Source organism: Ascidia mentula, chromosome 6 (assembly GCF_947561715.1).
Source record: "Ascidia mentula chromosome 6, kaAscMent1.1, whole genome shotgun sequence".
Taxonomy (NCBI): Eukaryota; Metazoa; Chordata; class Ascidiacea; order Phlebobranchia; family Ascidiidae; genus Ascidia; species Ascidia mentula.
Genome location: NC_138571.1, coordinates 1,302,536 through 1,324,129, shown reverse-complemented (window position 1 = coordinate 1,324,129; position 21,594 = coordinate 1,302,536). Strand labels below are relative to the sequence as shown.

The 21,594-nt window shown below is 42.9% G+C and overlaps 1 protein-coding gene across 1 annotated transcript in view; it reads right to left on the bottom strand.

The window, feature by feature from the left end:
• Positions 1–20,598, bottom strand: part of LOC145906240 (NACHT, LRR and PYD domains-containing protein 3-like) — a 29,120-nt gene extending 8,522 nt beyond the window's left edge. The window contains exons 1-6 of the mRNA XM_082993668.1: positions 20,326–20,598; positions 17,022–17,619; positions 16,474–16,614; positions 13,614–15,262; positions 12,183–12,344; positions 5,469–5,630 (exon numbers count right to left, since the gene is read on the bottom strand). Of these exons, the coding sequence (XP_082849794.1) occupies positions 5,469–5,630; positions 12,183–12,344; positions 13,614–15,262; positions 16,474–16,614; positions 17,022–17,619; positions 20,326–20,598 (2,985 nt within the window). The remainder of the gene's footprint in view (positions 1–5,468; positions 5,631–12,182; positions 12,345–13,613; positions 15,263–16,473; positions 16,615–17,021; positions 17,620–20,325) is intronic.
• Positions 20,599–21,594: the final 996 nt, after the last annotated feature.

Here is a 21,594-nt window from a genome sequence, read left to right as displayed (position 1 = left end):
AAATCGTACTTTAAAGATGTTGTTCGCATGCATTCTAACAGACTACTTTCGAGCGCTAAAAATAAAAGCTGCAACCGCAAGCTGCCAAGGTATTTTCGCACAGATGAAACCAACTACGCTTTAGTGCGTTGGAATCAACTCCCTTCAATTTGCTGAATGGAAGATATGTGCGCCAACAGTTAAGTAGATTTGCACTGAACATAGCGTGTGTGAAAATACTAACATTACTAACTACAGTCAGCAACTACAACCAGACTCGGTTTGTGATAAACGATAAAACTTAATGATTTTGCTCGGGATGTCAATGGGAATGAGCGGACGAATCATGTGAACATGTTGGATGAGTTCGCGTGAAACCTGCGACAAAACTTTGGACAAACAGACGACCGGTTGTTTCCAGGTAAGTGTTGTGGTTGTCGAAATTGATACCAACAATGCGTGACGATGAGGAGTTACTGGGAATTCAAGTTGGACCGAAACCCGACGACCGAACAAATGTCACAAGTGGTTGTGCAAACGATTTACAACTCTTTTCTAAGACCTCTGTTATTTTGTTTATTTTAACACACCTAAATTATTCATTTGTAGAGACTACTGCTCATTTATCGAACCGTGACAAGCGTCGATTGCCCTTCTCTACATGTGTCTCGTTTGATGTTGCTCGTTGAAGTGCCCGTCATGGTGATTTTTTGGCGCTTGAATAAACATCGCCACATTGGTGACTCCGAGTATCAAGCACGACTGCTGATAAAATGGAAGAACACGCTGTTGCTCTCAAGTTACCGCAATTTTGGGTGACACAACCCCGTGTGTGGTTCAAGCAAGCTGAAGCACAGTTCACACTGCGAAGAATTTCAGATGACCAAACCAAGTACTTCTACGTGGTGGCGGCTTTGGATCAGGATACCGCCCAACGGTTCATTGATTTTATTGATGCTCCACCAGCAGAAGACAAGTACGCATCGCTCAAGGAAGAAATTCTTGATACATTTGGTCTGTCAAGGTATGAACGAGCGTCAAAGTTGCTAAACATGCCCCGTTCTGAGGATCGTAAACCTACTGTTATTATGGACGAAATGCTAGCAATGCTGGATCAACATAAGCCCTGCTTTCTTTATGAATATTTGCTTATCAAACAAATGCCAGAAGAAATTCGTGTTCATCTGGCAAAAGAGGATTTTGCAGATCTTCGGTCTCTAGCAAAAGAAGGCAGATTTGTTATGGCACGCCAAGGAAGACAGCTGCAACTTTGCAGTTGCAAAATTACGGCCAACACTACGCCAAACAAATAACAACTTCTGCTACTCCTCAATACTTTCGACGGCCGGCGGACAAAGCAATCTCATTTTCGTCTCTGACCGAAACTCAAAACATCCGATTTTTGTAGACAGCGGTGCAGAAGTCAGTGTAATTCCGCCAACCGTCTATGAAAGACGGCATTTCCAGAGCCAATCCTCGGCACTCAAAGCAGTCAATGGAACCAACATACGCACGTTCGTTTCAAAAAAGGTTTTCCTGCACCTGCTGTGTGGAAAATTTGCGTGGAGTTTGACTATTGCCGATGTATCAAAACCCCTGCTTGGAGCAGATTTTTTAAAAGCGAAGGGAATATGTGTGGATTTTAAAAGACGCCGTTTGTGCACTGGCGCGACTGAACATTGTGCATTTAAACCCTGCGTTTCAAGCGTTGACTCAACGTATCGGGACCTCATTGATGAGTTTTCTGGTTTAACCTACGAACAGTTTTCCTCCACGAGGCCAAAACATGGTGTACAACACCACATCGGGCCCGCCAGTACATGCACGAGCACGACGACTACCGCCGGAAAAGTTAATGATTGCCAAACAGGAATTCCCGCGAATGCTATCCATGGGAATAATACGTCCCTCATCAAGCCCCTGGTCCCCACCTTTGCACATGGTGCCCAAGACGTCCGGTGGCTGGAGGCCCTGTGGAGACTACAGGCGCTTAAACGCGGTGACACAAGCTGATCGGTACGCCATGCCACACATACAGGACTTATCAGCTCAGCTATCAGGTGCATGCGTATTTTCAAAAATTAATTTAGTTCGCGGGTACCATCAAGTTCCAGTTAATGACGCCGACATTCCTAAAACGGCAGTAATAACGCCGTTTGGTTTGTTCGAGTTTCTGCGCATGCCATTTGGTTTAAAAAACGCTGCGCAAACTTTCCAACGTCTAATGGATTCTGGGTGTCAGGATTTGCCATTTGCATTTGTATACTTGGATGACATTTTAATCGCCAGTTCCTCGGCAGTCCTACATGTAACGCATCTTCGGCAAATATTTCAAAGGCTTAACGACCATAGACTTATTATTAACATTTCGAAGTGCTCTTTCGGTCTAAAGGAAATAGACTTTCTCGGACACCGAGTGGACAAAACTGGAGCTAAGCCTTTGCAATCAAAAGTGCAGGCCATTCAAGCATTCTTACGACCCACAACCCTGGCAGGCCTACAACAGTTCAATGGGATGATACACTTTTACCATCGCTTTATACCATCTGCGGCACAAATTATGTCACCCATTTACAAAGCGATAGCGGCAAAGTAAAAAAAGTAGTGTGGACTGATGAACTCAACCGCGCGTTTCTCGAAGCCAAACAGGCGTTTGCGAACGCCACGCTTCTCAGTCACCCTCGGGCAATGGCTAACACTGCTTTGTCAGTGGATGCGTCACAAACAGCTGTTGGGGCTGTACTTAAGCAACTTATTAAAGATGAATGGGAACCTTTGGCATTTTTCAGCAAACAGCATCGCCCAGCGGAAACAAAGTACAGTGCATTCGATCGAGAGTTGCTGGCTTTGTATTTAGCGGTACGTCATTTCAGATACTTCCTTGAAGGTCGTACGTTTACGGTTTTCACTGATCACAAACCGCTCAGATTTGCTTTCACAAAATGTTCTGATCCTTGGTCGAGTCGTCAACAACGACATCTGTCTTACATATTAGAATTTACCACAGATGTACGGCATGTCGCAGGCAAGCAGAATCATGTCGCTGACGCGCTTTCCCGATCTCACGAGCAACTAAGCAAGAAATGGCAGATTATTAAAATGCTTAATTTTGAAAAGGATTGCGTAATGTTGCGTAATGAGCTTTTTAGTCCTCACCGATGAAAAGGATGGTTGCAAAATTCTTTGCGACATCTCCACTGGTGTACCGCGACCTGTGGTGCCGACAGCATGGCGCAAACACGTGTTTCATACACTGCATGACATTTCTCGCCCTTCGGTGAGGACTAAAAAGCTCATTACGCAACGTTACGTGTGGCATGGAATGCAGAAAGATGTAGGAAATTGGGCACGACAGTGTCTTTCTTGCCAATACTCCAAAGTACAACGCCATGTACGAGCTCCGATCGAAGACTATCCTTTTGTTCATGCACGATTCGTTCACCTGAACGTTGACATAGTGGGCTCCTTGCCACAGTGCCAAGGTTTCACATACCTTTTTACTGTCGTGGACCGTGTCACACGATGGCCAGTAGCCATACACATGTCGGATCATCGCTGCTTGGATTGCCCCCTTTGGCATTCCTTCCCATTTAACGTCGGATCGAGGACCTCAGTTTACCTCAGAACTCTGGTCAGCTGTTAACAAGCTCCTCGGTATTAAAGTGCACCTAACAACGGCTTTTCATCCCCAGGCCAATGGCCTTGTGGAACGATTCCACAGGCATTTGAAAAGCGCTCTTGTGGCGCGCGCAACGTCAACGGCAAACTGTGTTGACAATTTACCGTGGGTGCTTCTGGGAATCAGAACAACTCCCAAAGAAGATTTACAAACTTCGTCGGCCGAACTGGTTTACGGTGAACCGCTCGCAGTGCCGGGAGACATCACACCCAACATTGCTACAACACCAAATGTTGCAAATTTGCTTTCACAACTCCGACAGTCAGTGAGAAGCCAGATTCCGATATTAATGTCCCGCCACGGTGCTAAAAGAGTAGCACTTCCGAGTAAGCTGTTAATTGCGAAGTACGTGTTCGTACGCAAGGATACTCATCGACCAACATGATCAGCACCTTACGAGGGTTCCTTCAAGGTTGTTGAGACATCTCAAAAAACGTTTGTTTTGGATTTTGGCGGCCGACATGCAACAATTTCTTTTGAACGGCTTAAACCCGCAGAAGTTGACCTGACGGAACCGGTCGCAGTTGTGCGACCTCCACGTCGAGGCAGACCCTCTAGACCACCTGCGCTCAGATGATATTATTGTGTAATTGTCTCCTTATTTTCCGCATTGTGCGTTTCTGAACGGGGGTGGTGTAGCGACTACTGCTTATTTATCAAACCGTGACAAGCGTCGATTGCCTTTTTCTACATGTGTCTCGTTTTATGTTGCTCGTTGAAGTGCCCGTCATTCTGATTTGTTGACGCTTGAATAAACACCGCCACACACTGATATTTATTTTTATATGTATTTACGAAGATTTCAATGCAACTCTGTCTCTTGTTTTGTTAACAAACCTCCATTTAATCACTAATTTTTCTCTGTTTAATTCATTTTGTTTATTCCCCACAAACGTGATTATTGATTATTATTTATTCTACTTGGCGTTACCAACACGTAACTTTACTTTGTAAACACATTCCTCCTTGTGTAATTTTACTTCTATTTACGAGTCATTTAATACAAAGAGAGCCTTGTTACGTGTGGCTTCTAGCCTTGCTTTTAGAGGTGATTTGTTACTACTGGTTTACCAAAACTAGAAGCAAGTTGGAGTTGGACACCAATTTATGTCAAAGTTCGGGTTCCGGGGTAGTATGTACCCATAGTGAAGACCGTGATTTAGGGGAAGAGGCAGAAGAGCAGGAGGTGTGTAACGTGAAGAAGGCGAGCGAACGGTTGCCATACTTCCTTTATGTGACGAAACCAGGCTTCACCGCCTAGATGTGAGGAAGGGGCTCCCATGGGTGTGATTGTGCTGTCTTATTTTAGAGAACTATCTGACAACTTGATGCGTCCTCTTATAGATTTTCACATCCAGGTGTTTGAACGCCCGCCTGTTACACTACCTTCTTCGGACTACGCAGGAGATATGCCCGATGCGTGAGGTGTGGTATACTAAACACACTGTGGTAACTACGACGTGGTCGTTATTGATGAGACTGACTGCGCATAAAGAACACGACTGAAGAAACGTCAGCGTGACGTAATTAACTGACAGAAGTCTACGGGAATAACGAGTAAGCAGCATGTAGCTGGTTTGGTGCAAGGGATAGATCTAAAAATAGCATAATCTTCAGAATGTCACTAAATCATAGTTGGGGTATAGGGAAATACTACCGTAAAGCATTACATAGCGACATGGCGACAGTCGGCATTTAAATAACTAAGCCTGTAACTTTCCTTCTTTTCGTTTGTTGGATTTTTGCTCGCGACACTCACAAAATTTCGTGTGTGTTGGACGAATTCCGACTAAGACATAAAATCACTCACCGGTTTCTTCAACAGTTTAATCTTCTCGGATAGATGTTTGGCACCAACGCTTGTCAGACCGCATCCACCCAGATCCACTTGTTCAATGTTTCGGATGCAGTCGGCCACATAAACTGCCCCACGGTCTTCTATATTGTTGCCCGAGAGGTTGAGCATCTTCAACTGAATGAAATAATATCCAAGTTAAAACTTTATTCAAACCAGTAATAATTATTTTTAATCATGCGCGAATATTTCTTATCCCGATTTAAATAAATCCGATTTGTTTAAAAGAATAGAAACTGGGACAGACGAAGTAATTGTGAGGTTTGTATCAGAATGAATGACGGAGGTAAACCGATTCCTGATTGTTACGTTCACGTGTTCACGTAACATGGACATTGGACATTTACGCATATCATGAACATTGATCACAAATAGCCAAATTACTTCATTAAAGTTCGGGACCTCTAAAATTCGGATTGTACTGCGGTAAATAGGGATGCGCATTCGTCGGTGACCTCATTTCCCAATTTACGGAAGAACTATGCTTTTGCAAACATCTCACGCTATTCTCACGCGAAGTTCGTTGCTATTCGCACGCTATTTTCGTTGTTCTGTTTGATTGATAAGTGGTTGACCACTTCTTGGTCACTTCTTGACCACTTCTTGACCACTTCATTAAAATGACCGCTTCTTATGTCCGCACGAGATGTCACGCGATTGTTTGCCGAAGGTTCACTTCTCTCACGCGATTGTTTGCAGAAGGTTCGCTTCTCACGTATTTGAGATGGGCATCCATCAACATAAGAATAGCTTTTGTCATGGTAACTTCGAACTGACTTTTTTCTTATGGTGACTTTTATCGTAGTGTATATATATGTGTACGCTTCCTGGACTAACCTAGACACAGTCTTAAACTCGTCTCATGCTCAATCTTAGTTTCGGTATCTGTCTAATTCAACTATGCTTTGTTTGTAATCAGTTTACTTCGTGATCTCGTAACTTGTAATTTCGATTCGATATACTTCTCAATATAATCATGTATCCTTAATCTAATATATGGTAAAGTAATTTTGCATCAGGTTTGTAATTGAAATCAGATCAGAAAACACAGAAGTTAGAACTCACGTGTGGCCTTATGTCAAATGAATTAGTCAAATAGGATTTCGTTATCAAGGGTTAATTAATCTTGTTGATATCAAACGTTAAGTTAACAACATTTGGCATATAGGTTGCAACACTGATAATAAAACATCTTACGACCACCCAGCATAGAACTAGCTTGTTAATACGATTCGGCGATTCAAGTTATAAGATTACAATCCAGGGTGGACTGGGTGCAAACATTCGCCATCTTGTTATTTGTGACAAAATAAAGGGTCATTGTATTGTAGGCATCGCATTAAACGTATCACAATCTGAGTGCCTTTTACCCATGTGTTTTTCGCACTTTAAAGATGTTGTTCGCATGCAGTGTAACTGACTATTTCTGAGAGCTCAAAATAAAAGCTGCAACCGCAAGCTGCCACGGTACTTTCGCACAGATGAAACCAACTACGCTTTAGTGACTTAATAATCTGATCTTCTGGCAAAGATAAAACGTAACTTTATTCACCGACGTTTCGCCTGTTATTCAACAAGGCTTCCTCAAGGTAATGGTACAGCACACAACTAACTCCAAAAAATGCGCTAACACGAAAAAGGGGATAACGCTAACACCGCTTGTAAAATCATGTGATGTATAAAAAAAATGGGCGGGAAAACTACGGTTACAGTAAGTTGTTATAGAGCACCGGGAAGTAAACGCACTGTTCCCTATCATTAACGCAGCGATTGTTCTTGTGGATGTGGAGCGCTTCTAGGAAGAGGCGCTTTGCATGGTCCACCTCCTTTTCCAAAACCTTAGCCTTGTCAAAGGCGATCTGATGACCGGCACTCGAGTCTACCGAAAGCCGACTCACACCAACCGCTACCTTTCCTTCCAGTCGGCGCATCCCCCGTGGATATTAAGTCGAAGATCGGCCGTCACACACAAAGACCCGACGCCAACCTACGGCACGGTGGTTCTTCCCTATGTCCCCACACTCACCGAGACTTTGCAGCGAATGCTGACAGATTATGGGATTAAGGTATATATTAGACCCCATACAACACTCCGCAGTTTGGTGTCGCACCCCATTGTCATGGAGGTAGCGGAACCAAAAGGAGTGGTTTATTCAATTCCATGTGGAGAGTGCGAGGGTGTCTACATCGGGGAAACCGGAAGAGCCTTGAAAACCAGAATTAAGGTGCACCGCCGCGACGTTGCTTCGAAAGACGCAAATAAGACAGCGTTAGCCAAGCATGCTGCCTTAAAAGGTCATCAGATCGCCTTTGACAAGGCTAAGGTTTTGGAAAAGGAGGACCATACAAAGCGCCTCTTCCTAGAAGCGTTCCACATCCACAAGAACAATCGCTGTGTTAATGATAGGGAACAGTGCGTTTACTTCCCGGTGCTCTATAACAACTTACTGTAACTGCAGTTTTCCCGCCCATTTTTTTTATACATCACATGATTTTACAAGCGGTGTTAGCGTTATCCCCTTTTTCGTGTTGGCGCATTTTTTGGCGTTAGTTGTGTGCTGTACCATTACCTTGAGGAAGCCTTGTTGAATAACAGGCGAAACGTCGGTGAATAAAGTTTCGGTTTATCTTTGCCAGAAGATCAGATTATAAAGTTACAATATGCCTGGCAGCAACAAAAACATTATATACGCTTTAGTGCGTTGGAATCAACCGGGTTTCCTCCCTTTAATTTGCTGAATGGAATATCTGTGCGCCAATAGTTAAATAGATTAGCACTAAACATGGCGTAGGCAAAATTACCAACGTCACTAACAGTAAGCTACTTCAACTAGATTTGAGTTGCACGATAAAACCTAATGACTTTGCATAGGATATCATTGGTAATGGACTCGTTTCAAGGCGTTCTAAACAAAAGGTGCAACCATTTTAACTGGTGAAATGCATTCCAACAAACATTTATTGGAATATTACACGCAAGATGGAATCTGAAAATGGTGATATCGTCAAGCTAACGATATCTTGACCTCCGCAACCACGTGTGTGTCTGAAGCAAGTGAAAGCACAGTTTACACTTGGGAATGTCAAGGCAGATTAAACAAAGATTATCGACGTTGTGTCCGCACTAGATCAGGACACAGTGCGTCGACCGATTGATATTTTGGAATCACCACCTGATAGAGACAAATATTCGTGTTGTTATTGCAAGTGGAGATATTAAGTCGAAGCGTGCGGATTTATTGTGGCAGGCATGAACCACAACGCCCGAGTTTTCTGTGAGCATAGAGATAACAGTTGCGCAACTCTGCAAACATTTGTCAAGCCAGCCAGCCATCAAGACACGGTTGACACTTTTGATCTTTCCCGCCAATAGCGCGCATCACGCTTATTCTACTTTCCTTATGCGACCGAAAGCCATCGGCGTTAATGGACGAGATGCCTGCTTTGTTAGGCGATCATCACACTTGCTTCCTGTTTAAACAATTGTTTTTGCCCGAAGACATTCGTAGTTTTATTACAAGTGAGTGATTGGTTGCACACGTGCCCTCGGTTGCCCTCGGGTTTTGGCTAATATAGTACAATGCCAACTGAAGGGGTAGATTCTGGAGAAATTAAGGAACCAGTCACGACCGGAAACATAGATGTTTACAATCTGGGTATTGTCAATAAAACAAAAACAAACATTTAACCAGTTGGGTTTGTTTTCCTAAATATTTTCGTCCTGTGCTCCAATAATTCCATGCATTTTCAGTAGCGACACCCCTCCAAAAGTGGCAGCCTGCTTCATTATTCCGACAAAAACATGCAGAAATTTATAAAAACTTGTATGACAAAAACCATTCAAAGTAGATTACGTCACAAACACGAACAACCAAACCCTTGCAAATTCCAATTGATTTAATTTTATTGTTGAAGTAGATTCCTTGCAACAACTGGGTTTAATCGATGTTGTTATGAATGAAACCAAAATTTAAAACCAAATACACCTACACATTTCCGCCACCAAAAAAACATAAATAGCATGCGACCCATATGGGGGTAACGGTCAACTAGTCTGAAACCACTTGCATTTGTGCCCAGATCCCTGGCAGTCAAGAGTTGTATGATTTGCAACTCAAACAAATTTTCATTTAAGTTGCGAGGTTTCACAACTGGACCAATATCTTACTGGCATAAAAATACATAAACAACATCTTACCGGTTCGCTCTTCCCTTGAATCACGAAGGTAAGATTCTCGAGTTCGGTCGGGAGGAGGTGTGAGAGACTGAGGTCGAGCTCATTAGGGAGTAAGGAAGACACGATTGAAGTTATCTCCTCATCGTTCGCTTCATAAGCCCAGCCGCAACATCGAAGTATCGGTTGTTTGGTAGGTTCCCCCATATACGACGATGCGAGATTCTTCAGCAGCTCCTTCTCAGCTTCCTTGGTACATTTCAGACAAATCAAATTAGTAGAGCTTAAATCGTGCATTGTCAAAGAATGCTTTAATTAAAAAACAACTTAATTTGCAAAATTAACTAAAATGAGCCCCTGATTTATTGGTTTTCGCGTCACGCGGCTTCTCTCATAAAACCAATAAACCCAACGTACAACACCTCTAGGACGGAGACATTTTTGTACATTTTGGACGCATTCGTTGCAACACAAACATAAAAATTGTTCCTTTGGATACACATTAAATCACTCACCCGGTTCTTTAAGAGTTTAATCTTCTCGTATAGATGTTTGACTCCAACACCTGTCAGACCGCATCCACCCAGATACACTTCTTTAATGTTTAGGATGCAGTCGGCCACGTAAACCGCCCCACGGTCTTCTATCTTGTTGTATGAGAGGTTGAGCAGTTTCGGCTGAATGAAACAATATCCAAGTAAAAATGCTGTGATTAACAATAACAAACATAAGTTTCATCGAGGACTCGCACTTATCACACGTCTTTGTGTTTAAAGTTTAAATTGATTTTCCGAATATTGTTTTGGATAAAACTCCATTGAAGTGATGTGTAAGCCTTTCCAACAGAGGTTACCACAATTTATTTTTTTGGACCGCGTCGCGATTTGAACCCAGGAAATCCTGGCCACGAATCCCGACCGTTATTACGTTCACCATAACATTTACTGATGTCGCACCATCACACATTGGGTATTGTTGGGAATAATAACTAGCCCAAAAGATGATTTGCAATCATTTTCAGCGGAGATGCTTCATGGCACAACATTGGCGGTACATACATTGTACTGATTACATAAGAACCCACAACGTTTTCCTGCGCTCCGAAGACCTCTTCAACAGCTGCCTCCGACGCCCATATCGAGACATAAGAAGGTTCGCGTATGCGTTCCAAAATACTTTTTTTTATCACACCGGTATTTGAACACTGGACATCATGGGCACGAATCCCGATCAGATTTTCTGCTTGGTATACGGGACGGGCGCTTGACCAATGCAGCCAATCACCCGCCTGTTCTAAAATATTTTCCAAAATACATCAGGACCAGTGAATATGTGTTCGTTCAGTGCGAGACCCACCGCCCTTCTTTAAACGACTCCTTACGATCCCTTTTAAGTTATATCAGAATACTGGAGTGCGAATTCTATGTTACATACTATGGGCAGGTAGCAACTTGTATATACTGCAGGGAAAAGTGACACAAACAACTCGACTGCCCAAAGCGTAAATTGGATTATCCAGAGCTTGGAAATAGACAGACACCAAAACGTCAGATATACACAGACAACGCCTTAAACATAAAGAGAAGCTGCCCAATAAAGAAATTATTTTATTCAATTCCACAGTTGAGTACTTTTGCCAACTGTTGCCAAAGCTCATCAGTACTTTGGAGACCTCCCTTCAAAACAAGTAAATGTACATCTCATATATACGGATCGCCGTTTGGTCTTAACCTTTCTATCATTTTCCCTCGGTGCATTCATCAAAAAATTTGAAACTAAATACACCCATACATTTCCGCCAGCCAAAAAAATAAATAGCATGCGACCCATATTGGGGTAACAGTCCACTAGTTGGAAAACATTTGCATTTGTGCCCAGATCGCTGACAGTCAAGTATTATTTGATTCGTCACTTGAAAAAAAAATCATTTTCGTTTCGAAGTTTCACAACTGGACTAATATCTTACTGGCATAAAAATGCACAAACAATATCTTACCGGTTTGCTTCTCCTTTGAATCACGAAGATGAGATTCTCGAGGTCCGTCGGGAGGAGCGATGAGTTACTGAGGTCGATCTTTTCAGGGAGTAAGGAGGACACGATTGAAGTTATCTCCTCATCGTTCGTTTCATGAGCCCAGCTGCAACATCGAAGTATCGATTGTTTGGTTGGTTCCTCCATACACCACGATACGAGATTCTTCAGCAGCTTCTTCTTAGCTTCCTTGGTACATTTCAGACAAACTAAATTAGTAGAGTTTGAATCCTGCATCGTCACAGAATATTTGAATTGAAAAACAACTTAATTTGCCAAAATTACAAAAGGTGTGCCCCTGCCTCATTAGTTTTGTTGTTTTGCGTCACTCGGCTCCTCTTATAAAACAAATAAACCTAACGCACAACACCTCTAGTACGCTGATATTTAAGTGCACGTTGGACGCATTCATTGCAATACAAACATAAATATTGTTCATTTAGACAGACATGAAATCACTCACCGGTTTCTTTAACAGTTTAATCTTCTCGTATAGATGTTTGACTCCAACACCTGTCAGGCCGCATCTACCCAGATCCACTTGTTCAATGTTTTGAATGCAGTCGGCCACGTAAACCGCACTACGGTCTTCTATATTGTTGCCCGAGAGGTTGAGCATCTTCAGCTTAACGACATAATATCCAAGTAAGACATGGTGTGAATAACAATTACACAAGGAATCAAAAAATTACGGTATATATTGATGTCGTGCCGTTTTGTTTAGAGTTTGCTTCATACAAAAATAATGGCGTGTTTTCGCTGAAATACAAAGTTTAAACAAACCTAAATTACATTCAGTGAAGCGATAACGTTTACCACTTGCACTTATCACCCGCCCTTTTATTTAAAATTTATGTCGATTTTCCGAATATTGTTTTGGATAAAACTCCAATTAGGTGATGTGTAAGCCTTTCCAACAGACGTTAGCACTATTTAATTTTTGGAACCACATCGCGATTTGAACCCAGGAAATCCTGGCCACGAAGCCCGATCGTTATTTCGTTCACCGTTCATTTACCCATGCCGTACCATCACCCATTGGGTATTGATGGGAATAATAACTAGCCCAAAAGATGATTTGCAAACATTTTCAGCGGAGATACTTTATGGCACAACATTGGGGGTACCTGGGCAATACATTGTAATGATTGCATAAGAACCCACAACGTTTTTCATGCACTCCGAAGACCTCTTCAACAGCTGCCCCCCACGCCCATATCGAGACATAAGAAGGTTCGCGTATGCGCTCCAAAATACTTTTTTTTATCACACCGGTATTTGAACACTGGACATCCTGGGCACGAATCCCGATCAGATTTTCTTCTAGGTATACGGGACGGGCGCTTGACCAATGCAGCCAATCACTGCAGGGAAAAGTGACACAAACAACTCGACTGCCCAAAGCGTAAATTGGATTATCCAGAGCTTGGAATTGGACAGACACCAAAACGTCAGATATACACAGACAACGCCTTAAACATAGAGAGAAGCTGCCCAATAAAGAAATTATTTTATTCAATTCCACAGTTGAGTACTTTTGCCAACTGTTGCCAAAGCTCATCTGTACTTTGGAGACCTCCCTTTAAAACAAGTAAATGTACATCACATATATACGGATCGCCGTTTGGTCTTAACCTTTCTATCATTTTCCCTCGGTGCATTCATCAAAAAATTTGAAACTAAATACACCCATACATTTCCGCCAGCCAAAAAAATAAATAGCATGCGACCCATATTGGGGTAACAGTCCACTAGTTGGAAAACATTTGCATTTGTGCCCATATCGCTGACAGTCAAGTATTATTTGACACTTGAAAAAAAATCATTTTCGTTTCGAAGTTTCACAACTGGACTAATATCTTACGGGCATAAAAATGCACAAACAATATCTTACCGGTTTGCTTCTCCTTTGAATCACGAAGGTGAGATTCTCGAGGTCGGTCGGGAGGAGCGATGAGTCACTGAGGTCGATCTTTTCAGGGAGTAAGGAGGACACGATTGAAGTTATCTCCTCATCGTTCGCTTCATGAGCCCAGCTGCAACATCGAAGTATCGATTGGTTGGTCGGTTTCTCCATACACGACATTACGAGACTCTTCAGGAGCCACTCCTTAGCTTTCCAATTTTCACGTGAACATCCGGAAACTACGGCTTCAATATCGTTGAAAACTAAAGAATCGCAAGTTCCGAACGCGAACTTGGCAACAACCTCCCATCTGTCCTTGGTAAGTCGGGTGTATTGTTTCTTGAATTCTTTTAAAGGCATGATCGTCATCAGGTATATCGCAGCGAAGAATTCTTGCCAAATGAGATGTGAAAAATATCTACGTTTATGTCCGTCTAGTATTGTTAACTTTAAGTTTCCCTGCTTTGTAATTGAGGTATTCAGAAAAGCATTAACTGTTGAGTCATTCAGTTTTGCGCTTTTGAAGTCCTGCACTTTAAAAACAACTTTCTTGTTCCGAAATCCGTCCCAGGCCAGTTTTGAAAGTTTGTTCAACTGTGGATTTTCATTCTTCAGGTGTTCAGTTTGTGAGTATTGAACACAAGTAGATGCCAGAACACGGGTAAGCGAAACATGCTGAATATCATCGTCATGATTCAGCAGATAGTTGACGGTCAGTATGAAATTAACCGGAACGTAACAGTAAGAGAACATATTGGTGTTTTGTTCAAGTTTTTTCTGCACAGAGTCATATCTTGTACCGCATATTTGTTGTCCAAGTTCTCTCTGTGAGTTTGGAATTAAGCCAAGTATCTGAACAATAAACCTTGGTCGATGTGAAGGATGGAGTTTGTAGAATGGAGCTGGTCGTGACGTGAATATCTTCCGGGAACGTGGAAGCAAATTTCCACTCAATAAATGCTTGAGATAAATTTCTGCTTTGTTCTCTTTATCCAACAGGGGAGTTGAAGCTTTACTTGAGAATTTAAAAGCTGCTTCATCTACTCCGTCGAAAACAAAGAGAACATCTGGATCACCATTGATTGCTTGCATTATGCCTTGAGCTACCTCTGGAGTGTATTCCCAGCTAAGTAGCATGGCGTGGAGGAGAAACCGAAGGAAAGTCATGCTTGTTTTAAAATTTATGTTTCGAATTACAATGTAGAAGATGAAGGATATTTTCCCAAACAACTCTCTATGCAAAGCTTGTAAAGCCCATTTTTTGCATGAAGTAGTTTTCCCGATACCGGCTTGACCGAGAACGCCAACAATATTCCCATGCTTTTCCACGTACTCGAGTTTTGCTTCCTCTTGCTCAGGATTAAATTTCCTTTCTGCTTCTCTTTGTGCTGCTTGCTTTGCACGAGTAAACATTTCATCAGGGCTGATGTCACCGGATGGTCGATCGTAAACTTTAGCCAACTCCTCTCTACGATGGTAATGTCCTTCTGCTTGAAACTCGTCATCAATTCGTTGTGGTTTGCTGACTATGGATAGGTTGACTGGTGTTATGTTTCGTTGGGTAATTTCTGCAAGTGATGATTCTTCCTTGGCGATGAATTCCACTTTATCTTTTAAACTTGACTTCAGTTCTTCGCCTACAAAAAGTTTTTTTACATTTTTATTTCTTCGCCTAATTAAGGTTTTTTTTGAAGAATATGTCAGGTGTTTTGTAGAACAAAAAATGGATGCCTACACATTGGTTTGTAATGTCACACAGTGATGATTTGATTCACCGACAATGTCTCGATTAGTTGTGTACGCTTGAGTAGTTTTAATTTTTAGGTAGATTTGTGACACGTTGATTGGTCTTGATGTTGGCGGGCGAAATAATCAGTGGCATAACCCGGTTGTTTACTTGTGGTGGCTCGAAAAGAGGATGAATTTGGATTGTTGGAAAATCAGTCGCTAAGTTGTGTAGGTAGGGTATTGTGATGGTTTGTGTTTCCATCAGAATAATCTTACGTCAATTTATTCCGCAAACAAGGAAAGAATATTCACATAACTGATTTGAGTGAGAAGAACTAATTGTTTTGTCGGTTGATGCTGACAGAAGGACAATGAAGTCATTATCAGCCCGCTCCACTTTAAGAGAAACTGTAATAGCTGCGACACAAAACTTTATTAAATTGTACACAGTTGTTACGGAACTATTTCGGCAGCTTTGTAATTAGGCGGTTAGATGTTTTTGGGTGGCGATGTTATCCCCCAATTAACCCTTCTACCTAATTCGGTACTTTTCACAAAGCTGCCTCCCTAATTCTGATACTGTCCAGAACCCTGCAATGACGGCTCACCACAAAGCCAAGGTAACCCAGGCTAATTTAACTTATTGGACGTCGTGTTAAACTCAAAGCGACTAAAAACAATACAAGACGTTACTGGCAAAGATCCCGACAATTTACACACAACACTGAGATGTTCACAACGCGACGCCCAGAAGAAGACTCGCACGTTTTAGGGAAATCGTTCGTTACACTACAATCGTCAACCAATCAGGATGCGCCTTCCGACACGCGGCACCTCCGGGGCATTCAAAAATAAGCAGAGGGTAAAATAATAGGAGATGGAGGGGAAACGAAGGTAAAAAAATAGTGTGGTGAAAGTGAAGTGCGAGACTTAAAAGCGATATACGTGGGTAAAACAATATAATAAATAAAGTGGTAACAACGGAAGAAAACAGTGAAATTACAAGGTGTCAGGGAGAAAGGTGAAAACAATGAAATACAAACAATAACTAACAAAAGTGTAAGGTGACCTGGAGGAAATAAAATTCGTTACACTCCCCCCAACCCAAGAATTGTCCTACTCCTGTTGGACATTGGTCTACACGTGTGTCTCCGACGAGAATCGAACTGGCCGGTGTCGGGTCCGTATAGACCTTCTGCATCCGCCCGAATTATCCGGTGAACTCGATACCTCTCCATTGTCCACTCGGGTTGTATTTGGCCTAAATACATACACCAATGTAGGTTGTCGATCCTCAGCCTGCGGAGGTTCCGTCGTTTGCACAGCGGGCATTGGGAATGTATCTGTGGTCGGTTTAAGCCGATTGAAATGGACACTCTGTTGTTTACCAGTCCCATCTTCAATGACATAATTTAATAATCTGTTCTTCTGGCATATATAAAACGTAACTTTATTCACCGACGTTTCGCCTGTTATTCAACAAGGCTTCCTCAAGGTAATGGTACAGCACACAACTAACGCCAAAAAACGCGCCAACACGAAAAAGGGGATAACGCTAACACCGCTTGTAAAATCATGTGATGTATAAAAATGGGCGGGAAAACTACAGTTACAGTAAGTTGTTATAGAGCACCGGGAAGTAAACGCACTGTTCCCTATCATTAACACAGCGATTGTTCTTGTGGATGTGGAGCGCTTCTAGGAAGAGGCGCTTTGTATGATCCAACTCCTTTTCCAAAACCTTAGCCTTGTTAAAGGGGATCTGATGACCTTTTAAGGCAGCATGCTTGGCTAACGCTGTCTTATTTGCGTCTTTCGACGCAACGTCGCGGCGGTGCTCCTTAATTCTGGTTTTCAAGGCTCTTCCGGTTTCTCCGATGTAGACACCCTCGCACTCTCCACATGGAATTGAATAAACCACTCCTTTTGGTTCCGCTACCTCTATGACAATGGGGTGCGACACCAAACTGCGGAGTGTTGTATGGGGTCTAATGTATACCTTCATCCCATAATCTGTCAGCATTCGCTGCAAAGTCTCGGTGAGTGTGGGGACATAGGGAAGAACCACCGTGCCGCAGGTTGGCGTCGGGTTTTTGTGTGTGACGGCCGATCTTCGACGTAATATCCACGAGGGATACGCGTTTTTTCTTAGCGCATTCCGGATGATAGTGATCTCTTCATAATCTTCTTTGCTTGAGACCAAGGCATCCGCTCTTTCCATCAGGGACCTGACAACCGCCTTTTTGTGTTGTAGCGGATGCGCCGACTGGAAGGAAAGGTAGCGGTTGGTGTGAGTCGGCTTTCGGTAGGCACGAGTGCCGATTTGCCATCCATGTCCCCACACTCACCGAGACTTTGCAGCGAATGCTGACAGATTATGGGATTAAGGTATACATTAGACCCTATACAACACTCAGTTTGGTGTCGCACCCCATTGTCATGGAGGTAGCGGAACCAAAAGGAGTGGTTTATTCAATTCCATGTGGAGAGTGCGAGGGTGTCTACATCGGGGAAACCGGAAGAGCCTTGAAAACCAGAATTAAGGAGCACCGCCGCGACGTTGCGTCGAAAGACGCAAATAAGACAGCGTTAGCCAAGCATGCTGCCTTAAAAGGTCATCAGATCGCCTTTGACAAGGCTAAGGTTTAGGAAAAGGAGATGGACCATACAAAGCGCCTCTTCCTAGAAGCGCTCCACATTCACAAGAACAATCGCTGTGTTAATGATAGGGAATAGTGCGTTTACTTCCCGGTGCTCTATAACAACTTACTGTAACTGCAGTTTTCCCGCCCATTTTTTATACATCACGTGATTTAACAAGCGGTGTTAGCGTTATCCCCTTTTTCGTGTTGGCCCATTTTTTGTGTTAGTGTGTGCCGTACCATTACCTTGAGGAAGCCTTGTTGAATAACAGGCGAAACGTCGGTGAATAAAGTTACGTTTTATATATGCCAGAAGAACAGATTATTAAATTATGTCATTGAAGATGGGACTGGTAAACAACAAACTGTCCATTTCAATCGGCTTAAACCGACCACAGATACATTCCCAATGCCCGCTGAGCAAACGACGGAACCTCCGCAGGCTGAGGATCGACAACCTACGTTGGTGTATGTATTTAGGCCAAATACAACCCGAGTGGACAATGGAGAGATATCGAGTTCACCGGATAATTCGGGCGGATGCAGAAGGTCTATACGGACCCGACACCGGCCAGTTCGATTCTCGTCGGAGACACACGTGTAGACCAATGTCCAACAGGAGTAGGACAATTCTTGGGTTGGGGGGAGTGTAATGAATTTTATTTCCTCCAGGTCACCTTACACTTTTGTTAGTTATTGTTTGTATTTCATTGTTTTCACCTTTCTCCCTGACACCTTGTAATTTCACTGTTTTCTTCCGTTGTTACCACTTTATTTATTATATTGTTTTACCCACGTATATCGCTTTTAAGTCTCGCACTTCACTTCCACCACACTATTTTATTACCTTCGTCTTCTCTCCCTCTCCTATTATTTTACCCTCCGCTTATTTTTGTATGCCCCGGATGTGCCGCGTGTAGGAAAGGCGCATCCTGATTGGTTGACGATTGTAGTGTAACGAACGATTTCCCTAAAACGGGCGAGTCTTCTTCTGGGCGTCGCGTTGTGAACATCTCAGTGTTGTGTGTGAGTTGTCGGGATCTTTGCCAGTAACGTCTTGTATTGTTTTTAGTCGCTTTGAGTTTAACACGACGTCCAATAAGTTAAATCGGCCTGGGTTACCTTGGCTTTGTGGTGAGCCGTCATTGCAGGGTTCTGGGCAGTATCAGAATTAGGGAGGCAGCTTTGTGAAAAGTACCGAACTAGGTAGAAGGGTTAATTGGGGGTTAACATCGCCACCCAAAAACATCTAACGGCCGAATTGCAAAGCTGCCGAGATAATTCCGTAACAACTTGGGGAGCACGCCAGGACCCTGTCACCACACTCGGCTGGTTTTACTGGTAAGACTCCCTACGTGTATTTTGGTTTTATGATATTTTAAAGGTTGGTTTTTCGTAACAATGGCTTTTTTTGTTTTAATGCAACCTCCGCCTTTACGGCCGGGAGCTGACCTAGGACAGTATTTTAATGTATTTGAGTCCTATTGTACGAACGTCGAGGCCTCAGAAGAAATGAAACGACAACTGTTCCTGGCAAGCATTGACAACGACTTGAAATGGACAACACAAGAAAAAGACGCAAACTTGTTCGAGGTTTCCTACAAGGACCTCAAAGAACGCGCATTGCGCCAGAGGGCTTCTGGTCAACACGCAGAGCGTCAACGCGCCGAGCTGATAAGGCGCGTGCAATTACCTGTTGGGGTCGCATCGTATTCCGTCCTTCGACAATACGTGACCAAAAAAAGCCACCTCCTCATTGAAAAGCGAACACTTAGACGGCTTTACCGTCAGCCCCCCGGTTTGAGTTCTCTCTAGGACGTCAGCTAGTCGATTTAAGTGTTGCTCGAAAGTATTGGTGTAAACAATAATGTCATCCAGATACGCTAAGGCACCCCGCCACTCGATTCCGCTTAACCATGCGCATTAAGCGTTGAAAGGTCGCTGCCGAATTACATAGACCCATAAGCATTACGTTAAATTCAAACAGCCCGACGTGACTGGTAAACGCAGTTTTCTCTTGCGAAGAGGCATCCATATCTGCCTGCCAATAGCCAGATTTCAGGTCTAGCGTAGAAAAATACGCCGCGTTCGACATTTGGTCAAGGCTGTCGTCTATCCGGGGGATCGGGTAATCTCTGATCTCTGATGCTTTTGTGATTACTGCACTGATGCTTTTGTGTTTACTGCAGTGACTTGAACCAAGCTCGGTGTTTGTGTATTAACAACGACTTGAGCTGCGGCTCTGAATGATCGCTCTTACTTAATGGTGATCGGGATAGTGTCCGGAGGCGCCGGTCTTGCAAGCCTTGCAATAAGGTAATGTACAGAACCTTATTTTTAAGGGCAGCTTCAGCGGAGTTGCTGTAGGCACCATCGCCCAGTGCCTGTAGGGCGTAAACTAATTCACGTGCGGATTCGCCAGGTAATTGCACGCGCCTTATCAGCTCGGCGCGTTGACGCTCTGCGTGTTGACCAGAAGCCCTCTGGCGCAATGCGCGTTCTTTGAGGTCCTTGTAGGAAACCTCGAACAAGTTTGCGTCTTTTTCTTGTGTTGTCCATTTCAAGTCGTTGTCAATGCTTGCCAGGAACAGTTGTCGTTTCATTTCTTCTGAGGCCTCGACGTTCGTACAATAGGACTCAAATACATTAAAATACTGTCCTAGGTCAGCTCCCGGCCGTAAAGGCGGAGGTTGCATTAAAACATTAAAAGCCATTGTTAAGAAAAACCAACCTTTAAAATATCATAAAACCAAAATACACGTAGGGAGTCTTACCAGTAAAACCAGCCGAGTGTGGTGACAGGGTCCTGGCGTGCTCCCCAAGTTGATAAGCGGAGGGTAAAATAATAGGAGAGGGAGAGAAGACGAAGGTAATAAAATAGTGTGGTGATAGTGAAGTGCGAGACTTAAAAGCGATATACGTGGGTAAAACAATATAATAAATAAAGTGGTAACAACGAAAGAAAACAGTGAAATTACAAGGTGCCAGGAAGAAAGGTGAAAACAATGGAATACAAATAATAACAATAACTAACAAAAGTGTAAGGTGACGTGGAGGAAATAAAATTCGTTACACAGATGTCTTCAACATAAATAAAAAAAGAAGGAAAGTGTAGCAAACAGCAAACAACAGCATAAACAGAAAAATAAAATCACAAAATAAGATAAAATTACAACAGTAAAGTAGTAAAAACAACTTATTGACAATTTGTATACAATTAATGTGAGCAGAAGCATAATAATAACAACAACAATCCGTTCAAAGCCGAAAGCAGATAATCCGTTTTATCATCGATAATTTATGAATATTCAAATTGCATGTGAGGTAATCGTGTATGCGTGATTATAATGAAGGTGGCATAATTAGCCAAGGAATCGAAATTCCTGAACTAAACCAACACAATAGCTGGGTATGACCACGTGACTAATGTAAGGACTGATGTCCAACGGATCAACGTTGACCGGAAAGGTACAACAAAGTGGAAATTAGTGCGCCCGATAGTGTATATTCTAGCACAGTGCCACTGTCAACAGCTGCAATGATAAGACCTTACAGGTCGAAACAGTGCGTGTACACACCCTGTCTGCAGCTCTCTAATA